The 24,060-nt window shown below is 38.4% G+C and overlaps 1 protein-coding gene across 2 annotated transcripts in view; it reads right to left on the reverse strand.

Moving 5' to 3' along the window:
- Positions 1-24,060, reverse strand: part of si:dkey-71h2.2 (low density lipoprotein receptor adapter protein 1) — a 70,763-nt gene that overhangs the window by 13,082 nt on the left and 33,621 nt on the right. For both annotated transcript variants that reach the window (XM_017710507.2, XM_017710508.2), the window contains exons 2-8: positions 23,374-23,516; positions 19,711-19,823; positions 6,654-6,768; positions 6,118-6,190; positions 5,142-5,213; positions 3,719-3,843; positions 905-939 (exon numbers count right to left, since the gene is read on the reverse strand). In XM_017710507.2, coding sequence (XP_017565996.1) covers positions 905-939; positions 3,719-3,843; positions 5,142-5,213; positions 6,118-6,190; positions 6,654-6,768; positions 19,711-19,823; positions 23,374-23,516 — 676 coding nt within the window. The remainder of the gene's footprint in view (positions 1-904; positions 940-3,718; positions 3,844-5,141; positions 5,214-6,117; positions 6,191-6,653; positions 6,769-19,710; positions 19,824-23,373; positions 23,517-24,060) is intronic.

Here is a 24,060-nt window from a genome sequence, read left to right on the forward strand (position 1 = left end):
ATTTAACATTTGCAAAAATAGCAAAAAAAAAAAACTACTAGCAAACCTTTTGGGTCATTCTGCATTCAGAGTGACTGATAATCACCACTGAGATGAGTGTGATTCTCCAAGATACTTCAAACAAAATCTGGGGTCAGTAACGCCTTTCAGCATTCCTACAGTGTGACCAATCCATTACTCTCTCTCCGCTTTATGGTGAAATAGCATTGCACCTGAAGGTGCAAGAACACATTAGCTTATTATATGAAGCTAAATGCTTTTCAAATGGCCTTGTTTGCTCATCAAACTCATTTGAGGGAGAAAAATAAAACAATGTGCCTCATCACTCTTTTGCTAATAAGCAGGAAAATAATTGCCTCTGCGTCTCATTATACAAGATCCAATGTCATATCTGTCTCCCTGAGGAGAAGGAAGAACTCAGGCTCTAAGCAGCTCATGCACTTTGCAATGCATATTTTGAATATCACAGCAGTGCAGCATGTATTTGTAAAACTAGCTTTGTTGTTCCTCATTCGAAATGCTATGCTCCTAAAATGTGTAATCTTGCTTTCACCCTGCAGAGCTCAATAATAAGCAGGCTTGGGATTATTCTTTGCAGTCTACTGCAAAATCCTTTCAACACAGTATGAGTCCAAGTGAACTAATCTGTGCATGTACTCTCCTTTTGTATGTACAAATAAAAGGAAAATAAAAGGTCATCATAATCCTTAAAAACATTCTATTTAAAAACTTCTACAGTGTGCTTTCTTAAAAACACCCTTACATTTCTATTGCATTGCAGAGAATACATACCTACCATCATATAACACAGCTTGATTTCTCCGTCTACCCAATCAATGTAGCATAAAAGCAGATGAATTTACTGAGAAAGACGTATTCATTAATGCATGGAAATGCAACATACCTTGAAAATGCATCATCAAGGCCATCTTCCACATCCTGAAAGGTAAATACAACAAACGCATCTAAAGCACATCCAGATTTTTGCAAGGAATTACCAACTTTACATTTGAAAGCCTTGTAAAACACCTGAATCACATGCTCTACTCCTGGCCCACTTCACGCTCACCCAACAAAAGAACTGTTTATTTTTACACGGACTGAGGATCAAGCTTGTATTGGATTTCCTTGTACTTCATCTGTAATATGTGCTTGATCTGGAGTAGTGCAGGCTGCGCATACAGTAAACAGGTTTTAGAACCTACCTGCACAGTGAAGGGAATTCAATCAACATAAAGAAATTCAATTAATGAGAGGAGAGTCTATCAGCGAGTGCAGTCTGAGTAAGTGATGAATGTAATCTTAAATAAAAGACTCCCTAGTGAATGATTACAGTGAGGTTTTAGAGACAGAGAACACTTTGCTCTGCTTGAAGTGAAAAGCACACATTGCCACCTAGTGGCTTAAAAACATTTTGCATTAAAGAAATTAGAGAATGAAGTCCATCTAGAGGCAACCTGCTATTTACTCCAGTTAACATGCCAACAGCCTACTCATCAGGGTTATGGTTAACAAACTATTACTAGAATGAAAACAAGCAGTAAAAAGAAAAAGCACTCATTAACTGGGAAAAATAAAGATGACACTTTTCCAATACACGAAAACTAAATCAAAATTATAATGTCAACTGCAAAATTAACTAAAGTTAAACAGAATCATTTAGAAAAAAAACGTTAGTTTAGTTTTAAACTTAAAAAAATTACATTGCTAGGAAATGCAAAGTTATCATGAGGGAATGCAATGAAAATATGAGAAGTGTCATGATTGGCCCCTCCCAGTCCTGTCCATGTGCTTTTTGTTTACTTTTTCATCCATGTGTGTTTGTTTTGGTTCAGTCCAGCCCCATTGTTGTCGGACTCCACCCCTGATTGTTACCACCTGTTTCCCACCTGACCATCGTTTGCCCTCTTGTATTTAAGCCCTGTGTTTTCCTTAGTCTACTGCTGGTCTTTGTTTGATATGTTTGATTGTGTTGGATGTATTGTATTCTCATGGTGTTTGGTTCTTGTTTGAGGCTCTGTGTTCATTTTGTCATGTCTGTCCCTCCTGCTCTCCGTAATGGCTGTTTGAACTTGGACCGTTTTGACCATGACCCTGGATTTGCCCATAATAAAAGTCGCTTATCTCAGCATGTGCGTCTGCCTCCCCATTGCATAAAGAGAATGCAACACAATGCCACTGCAATTGTTTTTTTGTTTTTCCAAAGCTCATTAGGGGCTTAGTATGAATGAGAGTTTGTTATGCTAATTTTATTCTGCCCTTATCAAAGACCTTCCATCATAGTGTTCATCATAACACTAAACTAACACTATAACTGAAATGAAATTAAACTAAAACTAAACTAAAGCTATTTAAGAAAATAACTAAACTAATGAACAATGCAAAACAAACTAATCGAAACTAAACCGCAGTCCAAAACTAAAATGAAACTAAATCAAAATAAAAACTAATCAATGTTTCAAACCTATAATAACCCTGCTACCCACTGATTTAGCAGATATGTTAAAGTGATATTAACAGTGAAATGTTATTAAAATAGAATGACCACTCAGTTAAAGGGGCATTCTATGCTATGTAACATTTTGTGGCACAGCATTGCCTCCCTCAGCCTAATCAGTTTTATACTTCTTGACAGAAACTAACACACACACACACACACACAAGGTAGAGAATAATAAAAACAAAGAAATTCTAACTGTCTGCCCTGAAATATCCCCCCAAGTCCTTGTGATTTCTCAAAAGTTACTCCAGCCTTCAAGAAATATTGTTACAAGACAGTCATTAAACTGAGAAATCTCACTCTAGAGAAAACGGGAACCTCAGAAGAAGGAGAGTGAATAAGTTTACTATAGATGTAGTAATGGGTAGTTTTTTAATCTTGTGCCCCTTTAAAACTTACTATCATTAGTATATCTGTACAATTTAACACAGTGTAACACACGCATGATCACCAAACTTTGTCATTGTAACTGTCACAATATATTGCAGAAACTATTTAAAATAACTAATAACAGTGCTAATCTCACTCATTTTATGCAATTATTTATAACAGTTTCAAAACTTGTAAAATTTAAGCGTTATGAAAGACGGGTAAAAGGATGAACTTTGGACACATTTTTGTGACTGACTCAGATTTCTGATCAGTGGACTTTTAGAAAACCAATGCTCCCACTGTGTGGGTTAAATGAACACAAAGTTTGAGAATAATGAGTGAAACTCACAAACACATGCACAGTACTTTGATCTGCCAAAGTCACAATATAAATAGCATTATTTGCTCCTTAATAGGCCAAACTGTCATTTAGTTCTTAACAGAAGTCTTAAAGGAAAAATAGGGCACAAAATTAAATAATATAAATCAAATAAAGTACTTCTTCAAAAGTAAGGAGCTGCTGGCTATTTAACACAATACGTCACGCCTAATTATTCTATGAGTTGTTGTACAGGTGTAGCAGCAGCAGCACTGAAATACAGCTCAACTGCGCTTACCTGCTCACGTTATTTTCAGCATGAAATTGCTACACAGATCAGCCAAAGCAAAACTGAATTGCTAGACTACTGAACGAGTGTTTGGAATAAGAATTGGTGGATATTGTTCTTGGCTGGTTCTGATCGTGTATATTGCACCATTTGCAATGCAAGCAGAGGTAACTTTATTGGCTGCATCATGCCCTAAAATAACTGATGAATTTCATAAAAAGACAAGCTGCTGTCATACCCAGGAGTCGTGTTTGATGGGCCGTCTCCGGGCAGGATTATTGCGTGGAGATGGTGAATGGATGGAAGTGGAGAGGCAGGGCTTCCTCAACTTGTGTTCCATCAGAGCCTGGGCTTTCTCAGCCTCTATTACACACACACACACACACACACACACATATACAAAACAACTGTATTAAATTGCACTGCTCATTCAATCCAACACTTCACTTCAACGGACATACTACATTTGTCATACAATACGCCTTCTAATTGCTAAAGTCAACTACTTTAAGCTGCACTCATTGCTGACAGTCATTTTATATTGTGCTTATATTAGTTGCCAATAGAATGGAGCAGCTGTACAAGAGTGTAAAGTAACCATGTCCAGCACCATGCATTAACTAGAACAGCTCAAAGCCTTTCCACTTTGGCCATGGATTAGTGGAGCTGTTCTCTAGAGCGATGGAGCACCATCTAAACACCTCTGGGATGAACTTGACTGGAGCTTGTGAGGCAGAATTGATTATCCAACATCAGTACATGTTACGGGACAGCGGGGAGGTGGACCCAAGTGCAGAACTGAAACCCATCAAAAAGGATAAGGAGATATATGGAGACAATGGAGCGTGTGCCTAACGCAGAAAAAAATGGGGTAACCCCGAGCCGGGTTCAAACTGCCACTGTACAGATCAGCGGGCCGTGACCTTACCGCTGCGCCACCGGGGCGCACAGGCAGCCTCGGCTGAAGCCCTTCGAGGAAGGGAGAAAAAAAAAGGTGGGAACAAACGACAAACAAAGGAAACGCCACAACCGGCATGCAGGTTTGCTCAAGAAACAATTTAGCATGGCTTGGAACCTTCTTTTGAGCTCTTAGTAGTTTTGGGGCAGTTTCCTTCTTTTGTCTTTCCAGCTCCTTTTTATTTTTATTTTATTTATTTATTTTTTCTCACTGAGTACAATACCGGTCACCCCTCTACAAAGGTGTAACAAACACTGGCGTTTGCTGCCACCTTAAATAGGGGAGTTCCTAGGTGAATCAGGTTAGCCTGATTAGTCCATGGCGCCTTGCTGCCGTTGCCCTCTGCTGGCAGCAGGCGGTGCAGGCTGTACCCTTACAGTACATTAATGGTCTTGTGACTAAATACAATCAAATCTTCACAGCTATGTTCTAAAATCTAGAGTAAAGCTTTCTCAGAAGAGTAAATGTGGTTACTGCAGCAACAGTGGGGAGAAACTCCTGATTTTAGAAAAAATATTGGATAAGCAGGTGTCTTCAAACTGTTGGACTGTAGATAAGCTGTTGACTGGGTTTCAAAGCAGACAACACTGTTACAAACAGAATAATATTAATAATGACGAAATAACAAAAAGGAACAGTGTAATGCAGTAACAGCTGAGAAAGGTATAACGCATTGACTGGTACTACGGCCATTTTTGAGTACCTGAGTCACAGTGAGGTTTGTGTTCCACTTGAGGGTCACTGCCTGAACATGTGTGAGCCTTCTTACTTTTGTCTAAAGAGGAGGAAAAGGTACTGTTCATTAAACACATTTGGTTATATGCAACATTATTGGCATCTCTGGTCACAAAACACGTGTTTTGTTTATTGTCTAAATGAAAATAGGTGAACACACCCTCTACAGAGAAAACACTTCTGCATATTTTAATGCATGTTTACTGTTCATTAGCTAGACTTAGCATACTGAAAAAAAAATCCTTTGTAAAATGTTGCCTGTGAAAGAATGTTACATGTTATGCTTTTTCAATATGTTAAACTCGGCGAATAAATAGAAACTGAGGACTAAAATTTGCAGAAAATCAGAAAATGCTCCCCGTCAAGAATGGGATCGTATTTTCACTTAGAAAATCAACAAAACATGTCATTTGACCAGTGGTGTTCAAACTTTTGCATATGACTGTATGTAACAGAGAGCATACTGAATAGGATTCTGGACATGAATAAGTAATAGGTAATGGATACGGTCAAATCAGAGCTCCATTTTTTACTTCATTTTTATTGTTGATTTCTTTATATATTTGAAAACGCCATCTCCCCTTTACACTGTGTAAACATTTCAAGATAATTAGACTTTCTAAAAAAAAAAAAAAAAAATCTTATTACATTAATATACATCGACGCCCTAGAATTCCTAAGCTTAGTACATCTTACTTCTTGGTATTCAGTAACAGCATGGAGAACAAATTAAAATTAGTAATTCTTAAAGTCATATAAAAAAGAAATTTTAAGCCTGGACCTGCCTGGGTTAAAAATTTAGAACATTTTTATCTTCTTCTGTACAACCATTATTTTGTCTGTTATGACATTGATGCTATATTATATATTAAGTACTATTTTCACTGGCATGAGTTCATTTAGCAGGGACCATGATATTAAAACACTAAATGTCCAGTTCTCACCTTCTTGGGCAATCTCCCAGAGGTCCAGAGCCACCTTAAACGCCTGTGCCACTGTCAGGGTGACTGCCTGGGCCTGCAGAGGACACAACAAGCTGAGCTGACAGCTTCTCCACAGGGTGCTGACACTAGTCAGCATGAGGACACTGCACCAGACATCACATACTACACAGGACAGACACTGTAATGGACAGTGACAGACACCAGATGGAGCTATGATCTCAAAAGACCACTGCCTCCATAGCTCTAGCAATGCTGGCAAAGGGAATAAGCTACATATTTAATATACAATAAGGGGCTGCCATAGTTTTGTAAAGGCCAAACAATAAAAATACCCTTACCTGAACAATTACAAACCAATAAACTGCAAAGCATTAAAAAAGACTTAACTAAGTAATCAAGTTTAACTGACTCATTGTGACAGGTCTATATAAAATATACAGTCATACATACATAAAGAACAAAATACAGGCACAAAGATTTAAGACAAGACAAAAGTCAATGGCAGAAATCAATTCTAATCTAAGACACAAACTCACAATTTTCTTCTTTTGGCAGAGGAAGGCGTGGCACTCCAGGGTTTCATTGAACTGACTCTGGGAGATGTAGGCAAACACCTTATCCTGAGTTTTATCAGCTGTGCAGTAGGATATTCTGCAGAGAAAAGTAGCAGTGCTAATTCAGTGGGCAATCTGCCTTCAGCATCATAAAAATAGTAAATGTGAAGCACCTGTGTAGATGTTCACTGCCCTGACCTCTGTAGTCGTTAAATCCATTGAGAGACTGGTGTTAGCATATCTCAAGGTCATTGTAACCACCCTGCTGTACTTTGCATGTTTAGCTAACAGGTCAGTGGATAAACATGGGACTTCACTTTATACTTTAAAACTTTGAGCACTCAAGGACTCCTGTAAGGATCTTGTTCTAAGACATCAGCTGATGTTATGCTGAGCTGCTGTCTGACTTCATATATACTTGGCATGAACACTTAGACTTAGACAGACTTTATTGTCATTCAAATTAACACCGTACAGTGCGCATTAGAATGAAATTTCATTGCCTTGGCTCAGAGTAGATTGGTAATATAAGTAATACAATGTAGTGCAAGGTACAATGTAATGCAAAGTACAATGTAGTGCAAAGTGTAGTGCGTATGTAAACATATGTATGTCAGCAGATAAATAATTTTTAAATAAGTATATGTACATGAGTATATTGCACTGGAGGTTCCATGTATGAGGTAATCAAAAAAAGAAAGATTTGGAACAGCATGTTATTTAGAGTTCAGCAGTCTTATGGCATGTGGGAAGAAGCTGTTTTTGAACCTGGCTGTTCTGCTTCGAAGGCTTCAGAACGTCCTTCCAGAGGCCAGCAGTGAGAATAGTCTGTGGTGGGGGTGGGAGGGGTCTCTGTTTATGTTCCGAGCTCTGGTCAGACAGCGACTTTTTGCAATGTCCTGTATTGGAGGAAGTGCAGTCCCAATAATTTTCTCTGCTGTCCTCACCACCCAGAAGCGCTGCAGGCTCCTGCCCAGACAGAGATGCAACTGGCCAGTATGCTCTCTACAGTGCCTCTGTAGAAGGTGGTGAGAATCAGAGGGGGGAGATGTGCTCTTTTCATCCGTCTCAGGAAGTGCATGCGCTGCTGAGCTCTTTTGACCAGAACTTCAGTCTGAGTGGACCAGGTCGAAGTGTCCGTCATCTGTACCCCCAGGAACTTTGTTTTGCTGACTATCTCCACTGCTGTGTCCTTGATGAGGAGTGGTGTGTGGTTGGATTGGCTCCTTCTGAAGTCGACGATGATCTCTTTGGTTTTCTCGACATTCAGGACCAGGTTGTTGGTTTCGCACCAGTCAACCAAATGTTTCACCTCCTCTTTGTAGTGCAGGTCATTGTCATCCTGGACTGTTGTGTGATCTGCAAACTTCACAATGTGGTTGGTGGTGGACCTGGCGCTGCAGTCGTGGGTCATCAGGGTGAACAGCAGTGGGCTCAGGACACAGCCCTGAGGGGAGCCGGTGCTCAGAGAGATGACACTGAAGATGTTGTTGCCCACCCACACAGACTGAGGTCTATTTGTTAGAAAGTCCAGCAGCCAGTTACACAGGTGGGTGCTGAAGCCAAGGGGTGCCAGTTTGCTTATCAGATGTTGTGGGATGATTGTGTTAAATGCTGAGCTGAAGTCCAGAAACAGCATGCGCACATGTGTATTCTTTCCTTCCAGGTGTTCTAAGCTCAGATGAAGTGCAGAGGTGATGGTATCCTCTGTGGAGCGATTAGGGTAGTAAGCAAACTGGTATGGGTCGAACGTGAAGGGGGGTTTGGAGGTAATGTGGTCCTTTACCAGCCTCTCGCAACACATCATCATGATGGGGGTGAGTGCTACAGGGCGGTAATCATTGAGGTAGGAGATTGTGAGTTTTTTGAGCACCAGTATGATTGTGGTCTTTAGGCATTTTGGTACAACAACCTGTTTCAGCGAGGTGCTGAAGATGTCCGTGAGAATCCCGGCCAGCTGATCGGCACATTCCTTAAGCACCCGACCAGGTATGTTGTCAGGGCCCGCCACTTTCCGAGTGTTTACTCTCCCAGGGTTCTTCGGACATCCGCCTTATCCAGGCAGAGTATCTGCTCATCAGGGCGAGGCTTGACTAACATTCATTCCACTGTTTACTGAAACACTACCTCTAAACTGCTGCACATCTTTTGCACATTTCGCACACATGTATACACAACTCTATGCACCAGAACACTGTGTCTCTAGATTATTCTGTATTTGTTGTCTATTTATTGTATTGTCTTTTTTTTGTTTATTATGTTTGGATTTTTTAGGCATACATACATACACCCTACTAGTACATGTGCACTCATGCCCTTGTCTCAATATTTATGTACCAGAGAAGTAGCCCGAATATGTTTCATTATACTATACCCCAATATACGTATAATTACATAAAATTATAATTAAGCTGGATTGAAGCAGCTCAAACATCAATAACATCATCCTAAAACATTTCATGCCGCCACCACCCAGGGATGTGCACTCTCCCCATTGTTTTTTTTCCACTGTAACCTAATGACTGTACCTCCACAGACCACTGTGTTAAAATGCATTAGTTTCCAGATGACTCTACTGTGAACGGTCACTGCTCAAATAGCTGGTCTTTTGGAGCAGTCACAACAGCCTGGAGGTGATCACAGTAAAAATAGTGGAGATGACAGTGAACTTCAGGAGGTCCCCCCTTACTTCTGCCAGTCTTCACCATCTTCAACAAAAAGTGACTACTAAGCCTTCAGGGTCTAAGGATCACCAGTAACATGAAGTGAAATATGAACACGAACTCCAAAGAAAACCCAGCAGAGGATGTGCTTTCAGAACCATGTTCTACCTGCCTCAAGAGGTTCTGTCTAAGACAGCAATTACAAAGCCAGCACCTGACTCAGTCTCATGCAGCTCTGCCATCAAACACAATATTCCAAAAAAATAAAAATTAAATAAAAAAAGATGGTGCTCATACGAGTGTAAGATGCTCATCTGATCAGTATCTGGTGCAAACTTGATAGTATTTGGTGCTCACTGCATAGTATCTAGTGCTCACCTGATAGTATCTAGGGATCACCACATAATTTTTGGTACTTACCTAAGTATCTGGTCCGCACTTAATAGCATTGGCTGCTCACCTGATTTTGACCAAAAATTCAATTAAAAATTACACCGCATCCCTTGTCTTTTGGACATCTCTGTGGCTGCACAAGTATCTTTTAATGTGTATAGACCTCTGCAGTTGTGTCATTAATCTGTAGTCAGCATCTTCGCCTTCTTAGGATCTTTGGGTCGAAGCTCTTTACTTTATGAGAAAAATGAACACTGTTTACAAAAACTGCGGCTGTGGTAAAGATAAATGATCTAAACCTAATACATTTTGTCAGACATAAAGACTAATCTTAATGTCATAACAAAAAATAAAAATGGATAAGAGTGTCTGCTAATAGCCTTAATGTTTATAGACATATATGTGTATTTGTATGTGTATGTGATTTTGTACACAGTCTATCCTTATGTTCTAGTGAAAGCCTGAATGTTATTAAAAGCTACTGACCCTTTCTGCTTCAATGCTGAATGGGTAAAAGACACAGATTTAAGGAAGAAAAAAGCTGTAATGGAACAGAAGGGATCTTGTAGATTTAATCTACAAAATCAAATCTAGTGACATTACCTTAATTTACTAACATCAGGCGGATCTGCATAGTAAAAGCTACCGTTAGGGATCACTTTCAAGTAATTTAGAATTGTTATATTGGCAAACTTACATAGGAATACAGTAAAACTTCATATCTTTTTTTCTGATAGTTGTTCTCACATACTGTATAGCACATAGAATATAGGCTACTACTGCTAACTGTAGGTTACTATAGAAGCAGCTTAACTACCTAATTTGACAAAGCTTGCTGGTTTGCATGGAGTATTTTGAAGAGGTTACTAAGCTTATAATGTCAGCTCAGTGTGCAGCAGTTAGCTTGCATTGTAAGATCTGTATTTTGGCTCATTAATGACCTCAGAAGATCAAACAACATTCAGAGGAAATATGTATATACGGCAAAACGTATCAGTGTTGGAACATTTCTGTTTACCAAAAGGCACAATGATTTCAAACAATACTGTTCATTTTTCTCATGAAGAAATCCAGCTAAGACCCAGAGTTCCTAAAAAAGACACAATGTGAGCTGCTGTGTAACTGAAGACAAATTCACTGCATGCACAGACACACTTGATCAATAAGGCATGATTCTGATTCTAATTAAACACTAATTAAAGTTGAGAAACAGTAAATCAATCAGAGATGGAACCAAACACTGAACAGCCTCCAATATTCCCTGATTGAGTGTAAGGTTCCTTCTGGTCAAATCAAAGACTTTTCTTATACACACACTTTAAAAAAATGGTTCTTTAGGGATTCTTTAGTAAAGAATATAGTTCTATATAGAACCCTTTGCACTATTAAAGGGTTCTTTGCATTGTTAAGGGGTTGTTTAAGTTGTTGGAAAATGTACTATAGGTGGTTTTATGTAGAACCTTTTTGAGGGTTCTATATAGCACCAAAGAGGGTTCTTCCATTGTAACATGCTTGACATTGTAACAATAGAAGAACCATTTTTGGTGCTATAAAGAACCCTTTTTAGAACAGTGCTATAAAGCATGCTATATAAAGAATGCTTTAAACATGCCAAGGGTTTTTGAGGTTTCATGGTTTTATATAAAACCATTTCCTTCACTAAAGAATCCTCAAGAGCCATCTTTTGAAAGTTGTAGTGTAAATTGAAATAAAACAACGTCCAGTGGACAAAAAGCAGCTCTGCAGTGGACATAAAGTCATAAAGTGAGATTCACTACTTTGAATCACATCTTCCTTTGTCTCCTTTGTCATACATTATCAATCCAACAGCTTTACTCAGTTTCAGTGTACAACTGCACCAGACCCAGACATCACTGCACAGCTCACGGTGGATAGAATCAAGACTAGGCTGCTTAGAAATAATGAAATTCCAGCTGGTGACCGTGAAATACTGAAAATGCAGTCCAAACAAAACCATTACGACCAGTGAAAGGCCACTCTCTGCTCTGAAATATTTGGTTTGTCATCTTAAAGCATGCAGAGAGGAAGTAGTATTGATTCCACTCATTCAAGCATATCGAGTAGCCATACAGAGCGGAGGATTACTCTGTAGAGGCAGGCATGAGGGGAGTCACTGAAAATAGATTTGTGCATTAAATCCAAATAAGAAATGTGCAGCTGTAACAGAGCACCGGATTACAAGCTGAAGCTGATTTTGGCACGTCTCTTATCTCTAGTCTTAAAATGAATCTACCTGATGTAATTCATTTATGCTAAAATGAGATGTAATGTCAAGATCCTTGACCCAATAACACTGAGAACCGGGCTGAGGTATAAATGGGCTCCTGGGGCTAAGCCCTCTCTCACTTTCAAATAAAAGTGTATCTAAATAAGTTTTAATTCTTCTGTCTGGGTATGGACATTTGGAGCTTGTACTAAGGACATTTGAAGCCTTCCTACAACAGACATGCAAGATATGTTTTGCTGTGTATATTATGGTTTTACCAAGTCCTTCAGTAATGATTTGAATTTAAATCTTATGTTCTGTAACACATTGAAACACTATTTCAGGAGTAAAGGTCTGGGTGGAACAGCGCCCTTGATCAGCTTATGTTTCAGAAGCCACAGCAAAAGCAACTAAGAAACTTCACAACTGATAATAAAAGTGATTTGTTCACTTTCTAGTTTCCTCAGATCTTAGTGGTATCATTTGAACATTGAGTGTAATTAATGCTGTGGTGTCAGTGTAGAATAAGACCAGGGAAATGCTGAACTTCAAATGTGAATGCTCTTTTATGGAACAGGCAGCAAAGTAGAACCGCTGCTCAGTGCCAGCTGACACAGCCAGGAAGCAGGCAGGCCTCTTTTAACAATATATTTTCACTTTCTGGTGGGCAGCTACACAGGCACTACTACCCTACTGCCCAACACAATAAAGCACAGGCAACATATCAGTACCTCATTAAGCTAATAACAACAGCTTTTTTACAAGGAAAGTCTCTCCTAGCATAAGAGTGGTGCCTCCTGAGAGCCTCTGCACATGGTCGCTTTGTATGGCCATGTCTCACGTGCTGTGGCGGGACAACATAATACTTCTTTGATGATTCATATATTTCTTGAAAATTTGTCCACGATAAATAAGCACATGTGGCCTGAAAGGGATGTAATAATTGACGTCAAGCTAACAAGCATACTGTACTGAATGTTAGATATAAATAAATAGATTTAAGAACACAGCAATTTATACTGTTGTATTTGGAATAATCAATCAAAAGTTGATGGATAGAGGATGGTTACCTTGGTTAACTGGTCAGTGTGAATATAGCTGTTTAAGCAGAATATAGGGACAATACAGTGACTGAGTATTTAGTGATTTATTTTAAGGAACTTAGCTACTCTATGTTTGTGTTCAATTGTACAATATCAATGTGCAATTGAACAGTAAAGTTGGGTGCAAGTCCTAGAAGTGCTCATCAAAAGGATTTTTAACTCACGGGTAGAGGAGACGAACTGGACACCATAAGATCAAGGTGAAAAACACAGGCATCACTAGAGGCAGCTGTGGATATTTACACTACAACCCATTCAGCTGGGAAAAGGCCTGAGTTGTAAGCCTCCACTTCAAAAGGCTTTGTGAAATAATTAGTTCTATCAGGCAGGACGTTTTATAGATACAGGGCTATGATCTCACTCTACATACAACTGTAGCTGTACTATTCCTGATACACGACCTAAATATCAATACCCAAGACACTCTCTGCTTCTCTCTCTCTCTCTCTCTCTCTCTCATAATCTTTCCTTCTCCCTCTCTCATTCTTTTTCACTGTGTGTGATAACTTACTGTTTATGTTTATTATTGGTGCATTCCAAACCTAATTATGAACAGCAAACAGAAAAAGAGAGTGGAACACCAAACACTGGAATAAATTAACTAATGAAAAGAAAGAGGAACTTAAACTTCATCTGGATTTCTAAACTTTTGTCTGTACAAATACAAACCTTGTTTAATTTTTTATTTTTTTTAAATAAAAGAATTGGATGTACTATATGACAGCAGTGAGCAACATGGCAAAAATGCATAATTATGACATGAAGTTTCACATGTTCATGATACACAACATGTATAACATTACTTCATTTTTCTGTTCTTGAGATTAGAACAGATATAATGCACTATGATGCACAGATAACAAAGATTTCTATTCAACATTTCACATTCTGCACTGCACTGAAACAAAGTAAACAGAACCAGTTGTGCTGTCTTTGTAATGAAACATGCAGTTGGACAGTTTTCTTTTTTTACCAATGACGTTCGTAATATGTTTACAAACATGTTCATTGTTTCAGAATTAACCTTGATTTGATAAAATATCATCATACTGCCATCCCTATTATATAAACACGGTTAAAGTCACAAAGCGCACCATTCACACCCCAGTCAGGACAGTACATGTACAGAAGCTAAACTGCAAATGTAGCCTGTTCAGAAATAACTGTATTTGTGGTATTTCGAAAACGAATTTAGACGTATCCACCTTTTCAACCTACAGTAGATTAGCTCCTCCCACTCACACTGAAGTTATAAAGAGTGTTTCATCTTGGACTACTTTTCAAATGAGGCGCAATACAGGACTACCAATTAGAACAAGGGTATTTTACATATACAGTATGATGCAAATGTCAAAGACGAGTATTTATTTAATTTCTAGTCAAGCAGTCACTGAGTCTGAAAGGATGCGTAGCTGTCAAGATGTCCTCACTGAGGAAAGAACATGGACAAAGGAAGCTGTTGATGTTTTTACAACAAGGGACTGACCACCCCGGAGCCCAGACCTCAACATCACTGAATGTGTTTATGATTACCTGAGAAAATGAAAGTGAAACCAACTTCTAAGACTGAACTTTAGAGGAGATACAAATTTTACAGAAAAATTTTATAGAAAAATTCCCCTGCATATGTCTTTGAAAAAACTGAGAGCAATTCTCTTGAAACAAAAGCAAGTTGGAATAAAGGCAAACAGTGGACAAAGTAAATATTAAAAATGGTTTTATATTCAGTTTTTTTGCCTTCATAATGAAAAATGAACCACCTGAACTTGACTTGCAATGTTAAAAGATAAAAGGGTGGTCTCTGACTTTTGCACAGTATTACATGATTATTAAAGGCATAGTAAGAAAATTAGCCTGGTTTCATTCCAAGGCCAGGTTCTTCACTTCTGGAAAGCCAGTGTCCAGCACAGTTTGGACATTTCCTTGTTCAGTCATGCTTATCTGGTAATTGCCAGGTTTAGTGGGTGTGTCTGAGCAGGGAAACATCCTAAATATGCTAAACAAGCCCCTACCAGACTGGAACTGAAGGAATATTTTTACATTATGTTTAACATAGACAGTGCAGGCATAGTTATGGGATTCACCAGGCAGATGTAAGGGGAATCCAGGTCAGATGGAAAATGTTATTACAGTTTATTGGCCTTGCTGCTGAGCTGAGCATTCTTCTTCTGCAGCGTGAAGTTCCACTGGGGTGCAAGCACTGTGTATTCGCAGCCTTCAGGCAGGGAGGCACATGCTTGTTAAATTTCAGCTGTATCGCAAACGCATCTGAGATTTGAAGTAGAAATGTCACAAAAAGTAAATGTAAATAGAGCCATTTGCACCAGTAAACTTCAGCCTGGGAAGAAACCCTGAAGAATTGGGTTAATTCCCTCCAGACTTCAGACACAGGACTAGGAGCCAACAAGCTGGAGATGTGGAAAAATAATTCTGCTGCATTCTGACAGGTTTCTGCACTTAGGCAGTATTCCTAAATGAAAAATAATAAATAAAAGCTTGCTTCTGATAAAAATATATATCTATCAGGCTTTAGTAGAGGCTTAAACACATTATGCAGGTGAAGTGTGACACTACCACTGTTTGCATTCTCTGTCGCACACAGTAGGCTTTCCTTTTTGTGCAGAATGCATTAGTACTGCAATTCACACTGTCACAGTAGGAGCAATGCCAAAATGAGCTTTAACCTTTCTGTGAAATCCCACAGAGTTAATACAGAAGCGTGTTGAATCTCATTACACAAATCACTGAGCAGGATTAGGGATTTGGGAAAACAAAATAAAGAAAAAAAAACACCCTACAAAATACTACATATATGCAAATTGTATTGTAAAACATAGTAAAAATGACTGTATTGCACAATGCAAAAATGAGCACTGAACATATAAATGACAAAGAAAGCAAAAGTATGATTACTCAGATTACAGCTATCTGAAGCGTAACTGACAGTAAGACGACTGACAGCTCACTCAGACTCAAGGCAGACGCTGATTACATCTCTTAAATCATATCCACTAAAAACAGAAGACACATTGTTAGCTTTTCTTCTGTTTGTAAACACCACTGGAGAAGGAGGGTAGGGCTTGGGGGCATAAACAGGCAAGAGGAAAACCCATACATATCATTAGAGCCAAGCTGCTTCTGCAGTTTAGATAAAAGAAAGCTGAGATTCCTTTTCTCTCTCCTATCAGCTCATTTACTGACTGCAGTAGCTCACACATTAATTCTTACTATAAGCCTCGACTAACCTAGAAACTGCACTTTCTTTACCTGATGTTCTTTACAGCAGGTACACTGTTAGAAATAAAGGTTAATTCTTCAAGCTACAAACAATGTAAATGTACCCTCAAAAGGTACAACAGTGATTTTAAGGTCCAACTTAAATAAGTTACATACGTATTTGTACCGTTTCATAATCCAATGTTTTAAAACAGGATGATGAAATAATGTGTCGACTTTTCACCTCTATTACAGCTTCTGTTCTTTTCAGGAGACTTGCTTTCAGTTCTTCAAAGAAAATCTTCAAGGATATTTTCTACACCTCCAATGTTCAGTCTTAGAAGTCGGTTGCCTTTTTCTGATTTTCATGATCCAAAATCCCAAACACATTCAATGATGTTGAGGTCTGGACTCTGAGATGGTCAGTTAATTGTTCTGAGAACACTGACAGCTCCTTTATTTGATTTATACATTTTTTGGTTGATTTCGTTTTCTCAGTTTCTTGACAGCCACACATATTTTCAGATGTATTTCTCACTGTGTATGAGTTGAGACATACACAGTGAGAAACACTTTTTTTTTCAGATCGGATTCAACAGTGTAGTTTGATCTTGTCTTATCAAGCTCTGATCTCTTGAAGAGGAAAGGTTTAATTACACTGTTGGAAGAAGAAAAAAGTACTGTAAAAATATATTTTTGTCCAACAAGCTATAAAACATTGCAGATGTACAAACAATGGCCTTAGGGTCCAACTGCCTACCTTAAATATGTTTTAAAGGTGCACTACAATTCAGTTTCCAAGAGGAAAGGGGGATATTTGTATCCTTTTTATAACCTTGTCAGTATGTTTTGAAACAGAAACATAAAACAAACATTCTGGAGTCAACACAGGGTTTATGGCATCAATGCAAATGAAAAAAAAAAAACTCCAATCAGATATGTTACAGTTATGTTCCCTGGTGTATTGTGCTTTTTATCTCATAGTGACAGTGTTGGTGGTCTATCATGTCTTGCATGGTTGTTAGGAGTCACATTTTCTCTATAACTTCTATTACTTTTTGAACTTTTGGAAAATCTTGATTTGTCATTACGTTTCTGTTGATAATAAGATAACATGCTTATGTACGTGGATCATCTAATATCGATCTTCTCAGAAATATCTCCTGTAAAATTAATAACTTGTGCTTAACATCCATTTACATAATGCTTTTGTTGGAGCAAAACCTCGTATCTCCAAAATGAGAACTTTACAGCAGAAGGAAAAAACTTACTTTACTTTTAGTGTAAGTCAGTGGAACTGGAGTTTTTTCCAAGTCATTTTGAGTCATTTCTTTTGGTCCATTCATCTTTAAATGAACTCACAATGTAAAAGGCAACAGGCATTTTTAAAATATGCCAAAAAATTACAAAACTGACATATGAGGTTTTGTCCTGACAGCAGCGATAAATTAAAGGTGGTCTCTGACTTAAATTGTGTGTGTGTGTATATATATATATATATATATATATATATATATATATATATATATATATATATATATATATATATATATATATATATATATATATATATATATATATATGCATTTACAACTTCATCTCATTTATTTATTTTGGTATTTATTCATTCTACACCATGTATCATTTGTCTCCAACCAACCTATGAGTAAAGTAGCTTTGCATGAGCTGAACTGTGATATGCTCTCCTCTTGGCTACAATACATTTATTTTCAAAAACTCTTTCAAGTCTAGCTGAGCCTCCATGATCAAAGCCTATGCTGTCCACATTCAGCAAAGAAACCCGCTCCTCCAGGGTGTGTGATGTTCTGTCAGGACAAGATCCACCTGAGCCGTGAGCAAAAGAAAACAAAAAAAAGAAAAAAAAAAAAAACCTAGAAACAGCACTGGAGTGCATTTCTAACTGCAGTCCTCCACACTCTTAGATTGCCACCCATAAAATGGCAAACAACACAAGCTGGAGCCCACTGTTCTGTGAGGTGTCTGGGCCACAGTGTGTTGTTCCTGCAAAGGTGTGGTTGACAAATATATTGGCTATTTTTGCTTTTTAAAGAATTCCTCTCCTGTAATAATAAGACAATTTCTCAATCTCAATGTTGTCATGTTTACATTTACACTTTATATATACATTAAAAATAAATTAAGTCAATGGAACCAATTTTTTCTAAGTAATCTGGGCCATCATATTTTCTAATGAAAATCATTAAAAGAAAATTAGATAGATAGATAGATAGATAGATAGATAGATAGATAGATAGATAGATAGATAGATAGATAGATAGATAGATAGATAGATAGATAGATAGAGACAAATAGAACGAGAGAAATACAGAGGTGGGAGAGAGAAAAAGAGCAAGAAAAATAGAGACAGAGCATGATTGAGAGGAATATTCAGAAAACAAAAAATGAGTTACAGACAGAGAGAAGGAACAGGACAGAATGAGAAGGGATAGGACAGATATAAAGAGAGAGAGAGAGATAAAGAGAGTGAAAGAGAAAAAGAGAGAGAGAATGGAACAGAAGCGCTGTAACTCCTAAGGGGGGAGGATGAAAGGCATTCATGATTCTGATGACTGTGGTTCTGCTGCCGCTGATAAGCAAACATCAGCATGAGGCCAGCCAGAGAAACAGAGACCCCTTCTCCACTCAATACCCCAACCCCTCCCATCCACCCACACCCACACACCTTTCTTCATTGCATCCTGACTTAACAATGATCCACCTCCCACAGAGGAGCATGAAACAAGCGCACTCTCTCTTCAGCAACACTGTTCTGCTTTACACAGTAAAAGCACTTACATCCCAGATGAGCCTCACATCCAGGAAATAAAACACACAACACTCACAAAATCCCTGCTGGTGAATAAACTTACAACTTAAATAGTAATTGGTAGTGTCCGTGTATCTGAAGCAAATATGAAGTGCACAAAAAAAGATTAATAAGAGATTTGAGAGTCTTGCTGTGATTTCTGAGACCCTTGAGTTTGCTGAACAAAAAACATTCAACCTGCAGCAGAATTCTGATAAACGCTATAATACAGTTGCTCAAGCACTTAAGGGATTAATCCTGTAAACCACAAGGGTCTGTTTGTGGGTTCACAGCTCTGTTCCTCACTCTCATGGCTACATAATTTACATAATAGTTTCATAGTAGTTACTAACCAATGCAAAGTTGTTCCTAAATAGAGTAAACCTAGGTTCAAAGGGTTAATCAGAAAGAAAAAGATTTTAGACTGTGGCTCAATCAGATCACCAATATAATTAATGCCCTTCACAGTTACAGTACAGTACATATAAACAACAAAAAAAAAACAAAAAAAAACAACATACTGCCATTGGCTGTATTTGTCTATGGCGTCATGCTGTTGTCTGATTTTTTCTTAATAATTATGTAACTCAGCATAACTATAGATTAGTACCTGTAAATAGACACATTCTCGATGAGGTCGCTGGTTTCTGTGTCTGTAATGATGATGCCTTTAGGAGAGACAGTGAGGGTCACCTTCCGAAACTTCTTTGCACTGGCACGAGCCTGTCAAAGTCACAAAAAGTATAAACTTCAAAATTCATTAAACCAAATGATGAGTATAATCTGATTCATCGCTAAAAGGGACATTTAATGGAAAACATTTTCCTAAACGAATGAGTTTTGTATGTTATGTAAACATTGTTAAAAACATACCACTCACTGCCCAGACCATACAATCTACATGATATATAAGCCAAATATACGTTCAAAACCCAGAGCATTGTTATATCTACTTATTCAGCCTACCACAGTTCAGTTCTGCCTACCCTTTTTGAAGTTATAAAGGAGTATTACAGCCTGAGTTGCTTACTGAATGAGACTAAATACAGGGCAACCATTCAGAACATGGATTGTGTGTATACATCAGTCCTCAGGGCACAGTAACAAAAAACCTGTTTAAAGCAAAGGTTTAAAGACAAATTGGAAAAAGATCAGATAGAAATGAATTCTGACTGAATTATCTATCTCTCTATACAAATATACATTTAAGCAGAGGTTAAAAAAAATCATATAAATTTCAGAGTTATAAAAGGGTTCCTTTTCAGGGAACAAGTCACTGGTTAACAACCCACGACTGTTCAGCAGTAATAGAAAGATGAATGAAAGTTGATGCAAACAATTCTTACAGATATCCTGATTTTGATTACTTACAAACCCTTTGTCTGTGTAAAAGCAGTGTTGGAATAGTGCTACTAGAGAAGTATGTAGACTATATTGCACTGCAGGATGTAAGATATTGCTATCGTAATGGCAAGAAAAAGGCAATTAACAAAGAAAAACAGACCATGATAATTCTTTTTTGTAGGTCTTTCTTTTACAGAAATTGCAAAGAAAGCCAGGGTGTCTATGAATCCAGTTTCCCACATCATCAAAAAACTCCTGGAAAATGGAGGAAACTCAACTTGCGTCTTAGGCAGCTCACAGAACACCTTCAAGCATAGCTTATCACTGCTCAAAGTAAGCAAGGCTCAGTTTCAACTGTGAAGAAAAGCCTTCAGGGTGCAGGATTATTGACAGGTGGAGTGGCAATAAGAAAGCCATTGCTAAGATGGCAAAATATGAAAAATGTATATATATATATATATATATATATATATATATATATATATATATATATATATATATATATATATATATACACACACACACACACACACACACACACACACACACACACACACACAAGTGCAAATGGACCTCTTGAGTGTGCAATTGGCTTATGTCAGGCAAACATGCAGGCCACACCAATCGTCAGAACTAACTGGAATGCTCCTCAAACCAATTCTGGACAACTTGGGCCCAATGGGCTGCACAGTACCTTGTGCACAACTGGGGTCCAGTTTTATACGTTTTATTTTTTTGCAACATGTTCAATTTAGCACTAAAGAGGAACTGTGCATTAAATGTGCAGCTTCCAGAGAACTGTAGAGCACGTGTTCCCTTATTTTTAACAAAGCATATCATTTGACCAAGGCAGCCCAAACTTTTGTAAACAACTCTACTGAGCAAACCTTAGTTAGAACACTGCTGTGAAGTGGATAGTGATGAAACAATCTCAATAGGAGAGGAGAGAGGGTGGATAAGGTTCGGTTCAAAAGCAGAGGAGTGGGGGGTACTTTTCAAGGACAAAAAGAAACAAGAATATCAGACAAACCATATCTGGAGGGTCTATGAGTGCCCTGGAGACAGTAGTCACTGTGTATAGAAATAAAAAAATCAGAGCAAGATGAGGACTGAAGCTAGCGTCTAATCTCCAACTCACACAATCTGCCAGCAAGAGTTTATTTGGAGTAAAACTTTCCCCATCATATACATTCTGCTGTGCCACAAGGAGAAAATCCGCTGCTGTCGCGCATTCTACTATCATCTCGACTCCCGCTGAGAATAAGCTTTGTGTTTAGGCATGGGGTAACCTCGACTTCCGAAATAAACAAGTATCCCTCGTAATATAATTCAAGCGGCTCAGTTTCCAAGGGAATAGGGAGACAATTGATGGCTTCTGTTTTACTTTTTTCTTTTTAAAGCAGATCAATGCAAGTAATCCCAGGTTGCCAGGTTGTGTCTTGATGCTAATTTAGAAGTGCATCTTGTGCTATTAGGCTCTTTTAGAGCTTTGCTATTCTCTAAAAATTATTGGCTCATATGCTGAGCAGCAAGAGTGCTTGGTGTGCCCATGTGTTTGTATGTGGACACTGACTCAGCACACAGAGTGGAACCACAGCAATGCATGCTCTCTGAACAATACATTGTGTTTCAGCCTTTTAGTATCCAACTGAGGTTTATAGAACCAAGCAAACCTGAGTGTGTTCTGGTGATTTAATTGACCTTCAGGAGAACAATGGCATACTTCTTAAGTAAGTTATGCCATGTATACATATGATTATCAGTGAAAACACAGAGGGAAAGGAAGTTCAGGTTTTGCTTATTTATTTGGTGCATACAGTCAGTATTATTACATCAATGAGCCAAAACATTATTACCACTCAAAGACTAAGTGAATTACACTCATTATCTCATAACAGCAGCCCATGTCAAGCTCTATATACATATTAAATAGTAAGCAAACCGTCAGTTCTCATAGTCAACATGGTGGATGCGAGAGAAATGGCCAGGCATAAAGACCTGAGTGACTTTGACAAAGACTGAGTAATTGTTGGGTTTGGAGCATCTCTGAAAAGGTAAGGCTTGTGGGTGCTCCTGGTCAGCACCTACCTATAGTGGTCCAAGGAAGGACAAACCATGAACCGGCGACAGGGTGTTGGGTGCCCAAGGCTCATTGATGTGCAAGGGCCAGAACTGTCAGAACTGAGCCTTGGAGCAATGGAACAAGGTTACCTGATCTGATAAGTCCCATTTTCTTTTACATCACAAGGATGGCCAAGTACATGGGTGCGGTTTGCCTGGGAAATGATGGCACCAGGATGCACTGAGGGAAGAAGATAAGCTGGTGGAGGATGTGATGCTCTGGACAATATACTGCTGGGAAATCCTAGGTCCAGGCTTTCATGAGCCACCTACCTAAACACTGTTGTGGTCCAGGTACACCCCTTCAGGGCATCAGTATTCCCAGATGGCAGTGGCCTCTTTCAGCAAATAAAAACACTTTTCATAACTGCCTTCATTGTTGAAGAATTATTTGAGGAACATGATGAAGAGTTCAAGGTGTTGCCTTGGCCTTCAAATTTGGCAGATCTCAATCTGATCGAGCATCTGTGGAATGTGCTGGAACAACAATTCTGATCAGCAGCAGCTTCACTTCACAACCTACAGGACTTAAAGGATCTGCTGCTAACGTCTCGGTGCCGTATGATTGCATTTCTATCTAAATGTTTAAAATATGTAAATAAAAAAAAATGAACTATGAGTGTGTAAAAGTGAGTAAAACCACACAAGCATTATGAGTGGACGATTTGAAACTGCTTGACAGCACTGACAAGTGCTCCAGTGGTAGGCATTTCATAAACTAGCACCCAATTGGTACCATACACACAAAAGTGATTCATACAAAGTCTTATGGCCCACTGTGTCCTGTAACACATAACTGATAACTGACCGTAGTGACAATCCTCCTGATAGCAGCAGCCGCCATGTCTTCTCCTTTAGGCTGGCCCACCAGCGTCATGCCCAGGTACTTCACATTAAACACCATCCCCTCTAGAAGGGTTTCCTTAGTGTCCGTCCAGTTCTCTGGAAGCTCTGAAAGAAAGAAAGAAAGAAAGAAAGAAAGAAAGAAAGAAAGAAAGAAAGACAGAAAGACAGAAAGACAGAAAGACAGAAAGAAAGAAAGAAAGAAAGAAAGAAAGAAAGAAAGAAAGAAAGAAAGAACAGTAGATGCTTTTTAGGTGCAAGCAGTCAGTCTAGTTTGTGGAGCTCTTCCAGAACAAAACATCAAGGGCTCTTTTACAAACAGTATTATTAATTAGTATCTCAAAATCAACATCTCTGATGACATAAAACAGATAAAGCAAACATAAACATTATGGCTCATTTAAGATCAGTAAGCATACACTGAGCGTTAAAATTCTCCATGCTTGCATGTTCTTTGCAGCTAGTGACTGTAAAATGTGTGCCACACAGTAAGCTTTAAATAGACCCATATTCCAACTGGGAACAGGACAAAAGCCTAAAGGACAGCAAAGCTGGATTCTGATTCAGATCAATGGACCGATATGTAACTGAAGAAAACAGTCACTGCTGTTATTAGTCAATACAGGAATCTATATATTGAGTTGCAATACAG

Source organism: Pygocentrus nattereri, chromosome 4, assembly GCF_015220715.1.
Source record: "Pygocentrus nattereri isolate fPygNat1 chromosome 4, fPygNat1.pri, whole genome shotgun sequence".
NCBI lineage: Eukaryota > Metazoa > Chordata > Actinopteri > Characiformes > Serrasalmidae > Pygocentrus > Pygocentrus nattereri.